General features: G+C 43.9%; 1 protein-coding gene across 1 annotated transcript; it reads right to left on the bottom strand.

The window, feature by feature from the left end:
• Window positions 1-3,701: 3,701 nt before the first annotated feature.
• LOC124509627 (60S ribosomal protein L32-like) lies at window positions 3,702-4,109 on the bottom strand. The gene has a single exon (XM_047076348.1). It carries the CDS (start codon window positions 4,107-4,109, stop codon window positions 3,702-3,704), a length of 408 nt encoding a protein of 135 aa, XP_046932304.1.
• Window positions 4,110-4,538: the final 429 nt, after the last annotated feature.

The raw sequence follows: 4,538 nt of genomic DNA, 5'->3' as shown, positions 1-4,538 counted from the left end.
GACATAAGTATTCTTTTTCAAGATGTGGCTTTGGATTTTGCATTCGATGTAGCAAACATATTTACAATTATTTTCATTTAACTAAATATTTAATTGATTTTCAAGTTTGTTGCCAATCTCTTTCATGGTGTGGTACAATTTTCTTTACTACAGCATGCAAATGAGAATCACCCGGAGAGTTTTTTGGTAAATTCATGTTCCCTGGCTCTACACCCTACTCAGACATCTAATTCTGTGTGTCTAGGGAAGCCTTTGCATTAATCGCTCAGTGGGAATGGGGAATGTAGGGGGGGGAGGGAGAGCTTCAGGAAAGTGTTCCCTGAGAGTAGGAAGTGTTCCTGGTTTTCCAATGAGTCCAAGTGCTGCTAAAGCTCCTTTTGACGCCCCCTCCGGGCCTCCCATCTTTCCAATCTCCAGTTGAGAACTGCTGGAGAAACGGAAGAAGAAGGAGGCTCGGAAACTGCTTCTTTGGGCCACTCTGAAGAAATTCATCTGCGACCCTCAATTTTCTCGCCAGTGAAAATGGCTAAGTCTTACTTTCTAGGGTTGTATTCACAGATCTTCTGTAAAGCACTTAGCATGGGGCTTGACAACAGCCAGCTCTTCACACGAATTATCAATCTGCTGTCTTGTATTGATATGTCTACTGTTGTAGGGCTCCATTTTTATGCAATTCCGATTTTTACTTCCTTCCCTTGAAGTAGGTAAAGATCCAACGATAAATCCGTACCCACCACTTGTTAAAATCCGTTTCCTCCAAAGCAACTTGCTCTCCAGGGCTTTTGCAAGCCACGGCTGCCCTCAAGCCATCTTCCCTTGTCACCTCTCGTTCAGGAAAACTCTATAGCAGTGCCGTCCACTAGAACTTTGTATGATGGTGGAAAAGTTCCGTAAGATAGAAGATGTAGCTCTCAAGCATTTGACGTGCAGCTAGGGAGACTAAAGAACTGGACTTTTAATTTTAATTACTTTAAATTTAAGTAGCCACATATGGCTATCAGCTACCACACTGAACTGTGCAACTCTATAGGGTTTCTTTCTTGCCTGAAAAGCCATTATGAAGTTAATGGTTCATCTTACTATTAATGGCTTTTAGAAAAGAAAAAAGTCAGTGAAAAAATTATGATTTTAAAATTTGCATTTTATAATGATTTTTTTTTTTAATTTGAGAGACAGAGAGAGAGAGAGCGCATGAGAGAGAACAGGGGAGAGGGGCAGAGGGAGAGAGAGAAGATCTTAAGCAGGTCCCATGCTCAGCACAAAGCCCACTGCAGGGCTCGATCCCATAACCCTGGGATTATGACCTGAGGCGAAATCAAGAGTCAGATGCTCAACTGATTGAGCCACCCAGGTGCCCCCCAAAATCTGTATTTCAACATTAGATATAATTTCAGTGTTATATTTCCAGCCTTTCATACATACTTTTTAATTTTGTTCTTTCCTTCAAAAATGAATACAGAGGTATTCTATATAAATCCAATGAGGGTCAAAATGAAGTAAAAGTTTTTCTGCTTGGAGCATACCTAATAACATCTATCCTTGCCTCAGTTATATTACGCTTGTGAGATTTGTGTTTTTTAGTTTTGGTTTGGGCAAGTCGAACAGAACATTTTGAGGAGGTTAAGTGCATGGGGGATTTTGCTGATGATCGACCAGAATGGACGTGCTTTGGAATTTGGAAAGAGACAGAATATGGAGTCACATTAGGTCAGTTGCTTCCTCATTTGTTTTTATCATGACCCACAGAATGAAATACAGTTTACAGCATGACCTTGGATACACATATGTGCATATAGCATGGAAATAAAGACTTCACCAGGGTGATACTCTCCTTTACTACATGTAGTGCATCTGATATTTCCTATTTTCTTCTATCCTCTTCTGTGCCGTTCCGCTGTATTTTGTTCTCTTCTGTTTTATTCTATTTCACTTTTCATCTGCTGGCTGAAATTCACGAAATTGACTTCATAACCCGTTATTGGGTTCCAATGCGCCATGTGAAAACTGGATGAGGAGCTGTACAGAGCCACGGGGTTTGAGCATTGGAGGGCAGAGGGGTGACGTGGGGGTGCTGGGCTTCAGACACAAACAGAGATGGAGGCTGTATCAGTCGGCTCGGGCTGCCGTAACAAAGTACCACAGACTGTGTGGCTTCAACAACAGGAATTTATTTTCTCACGGTCCTGGAAGCTGGAAGTCCAAGATCAAGGTGCCAACAGCGTTGTTTTCTCCTAAGACCTCTCTCCTTGGCTTGCAGACGACCGCATCTTGGTACCTCATCCTCTGGTAATGATATCAGTCATATGGGAGTCGAGCCCCACCCTGACAACATTGTTTAAACTTAATGGTCTCCTTAAAGACCTTAAATGCAGTTTAATGTGGTCACATTCTGAGGTACCAGTGGTTGGGACCTCCACATGAATTTTGGGAGGACACATTTCAGTGGATAACTGAGAGAGGGCAGGAGGGCATGATCCCCAGTGGTCTTCAAGACAGAGTGTAATGGTGAGACTGTGAGTGTTGGAGGAGGAGGGTGGCTCAGAGTTCTGAGGCCCCTCTTCTCTCCTACCCTTGGAAGTTTAGAAGCCCAAGGAGCAACGCACTTGCCCTTAGCTTATCAACACCTAGTCTCCATTTTAACCTGGAAATGTTTTGTTGTAGTGCTGTTTTAAGATAGCAGAGGCAAACTCCACACCCGAAAAACAAATAACCCAGTGAAGAAATGGGCAGAAAACATGAATAGACACTTCTCTAAAGAAGACATCCGGATGGCCAACAGGCACATGAAAAGATGCTCAACGTCGCTCCTTATCAGGGAAATACAAATCAAAACCACACTCAGATATCACCTCACACCAGTCAGAGTGGCCAAAAGGAACAAATCAGGAGACTATAGATGTTGGCGAGGATGTGGAGAAACGGGAACCCTCTTGCACTGTTGGTGGGAATGCAAATTGGTGCAGCCACTCTGGAAAGCAGTGTGGACGTTCCTCAGAAAATTAAAAATAGACCTACCCTATGACCCAGCAATAGCACTGCTAGGAATTTACCCAAGGGATACAGGAGTACTGATGCATAGGGGCACTTGTACCCCAATGTTCATAGCAGCACTTTCAACAATAGCCCAATGATGGAAAGAGCCTAAATGTCCATCAACTGATGAATGGATAAAGAAATTGTGGTTTATATACACAATGGAGTACTACATGGCAATGAGAAAGAACGAAATATGGCCCTTTGTAGCAACGTGGATGGAACTGGAGAGTGTGATGCTAAGTGAAATAAGCCAGGCAGAGAAAGACAGATACCATATGGTTTCACTCTTATGTGGATCCTGAGAAACTTAACAGAAACCCATGGGGGAGCGGAAGGAAAAAAAAAAAAAAAAGAGGTTAGAGTGGGAGAGAGCCAAAGCATAAGAGACTCTTAAAAACTGAGAACAAACTGAGGGTTGATGGGGGTGGGAGGGAGGGGAGGGTGGGTGATGGGTATTGAGGAGGGCACCTTTTGGGATGAGCACTGGGTGTTGTATGGAAACCAATTTGACAATAAATTTCATATATTGAAAAAAAAATAAGATAGCAGAGGCGTGAATGTGTTTGTATGCTGGAGTAAGGACCCCGTGAGAGTTTCAAACAATTGCCTTTTTATAGTTTTATGATTTTAGTAACACAAACACGACGTGCACATAAGCTGTCTGTCTATCCATTTTCTTCCCTGGGCAGCCTGGCATCGGTATTGGTGACTCTGATGGCCAGCAGTGCTGCTCTTTCCACAGAGGCTTTGTGGTTCTTGGAGGAGACATGATGAGCTACCTCTGTGCAGGAAGAGCTGTTGAGCACCAGCAGCACTTCGAGCTCCGTAACGTCGTGGACTAGGAACTTCCGGAAGCCACTGGGCAGCATGTGCTTTGTCTTCTTGTTGCTCTCATAACCACTGTTGGGCATCAAGGTCTGGCCCTTGAATCTTTTGTTCACCCAATTGTCGATGCCTCTGGGTTTCCACCAGTTGCACTTAATGTTGACATACCGGTCTTGCTGGTGCCTGATGAACTTCTCGGTCCACTTTTTAGTGATCTTGGGCTTCACCAGAGGCCTGAGGGCAGCCATGATGCCAAATAGGAGATGGCTGCCACCTCTGTAGGCAGTGCCAAGGAAGACAAAAAATTTCTTTTCTTACTCAGCTATTCAAGCTACGGCAAATGAAACAACTTGGTGACAGGGAAATGAAGGGAACCAAAAATTCAGGGAGGAGAAATGGTACTATAAAACTGGAGATGTGACTGGAGGGTCCCCAAAATCTTTGGTTCTTATTTATTTATTTATTTAGAGAGAGTGTGAGCAGGGGAGGGGCAGAGAGAGAGGGACAGAGTATCCGAAGTGTGCTCTGCGTGCTGACAGCAGATAGACTGATGTGGGGCTCGAACTCGTGAACCTCGAGATCATGACCTGAGCCAAAGTCTGACGCTGAACCGACTGAACCACCCAGGTGCCCCTGCTTCTTATATATTTAATAAGTGCCAACGATATACTGTGAAT

This window comes from Lynx rufus, unplaced genomic scaffold (assembly GCF_022079265.1).
Source record: "Lynx rufus isolate CCGP_SWC_20201006 ecotype Redwood Valley unplaced genomic scaffold, mLynRuf1.p SCAF_14, whole genome shotgun sequence".
Lineage (NCBI taxonomy): Eukaryota > Metazoa > Chordata > Mammalia > Carnivora > Felidae > Lynx > Lynx rufus.
Note: the sequence above shows the minus strand (reverse complement) of the source record. Positions and strands in the feature narration are given on the sequence as shown.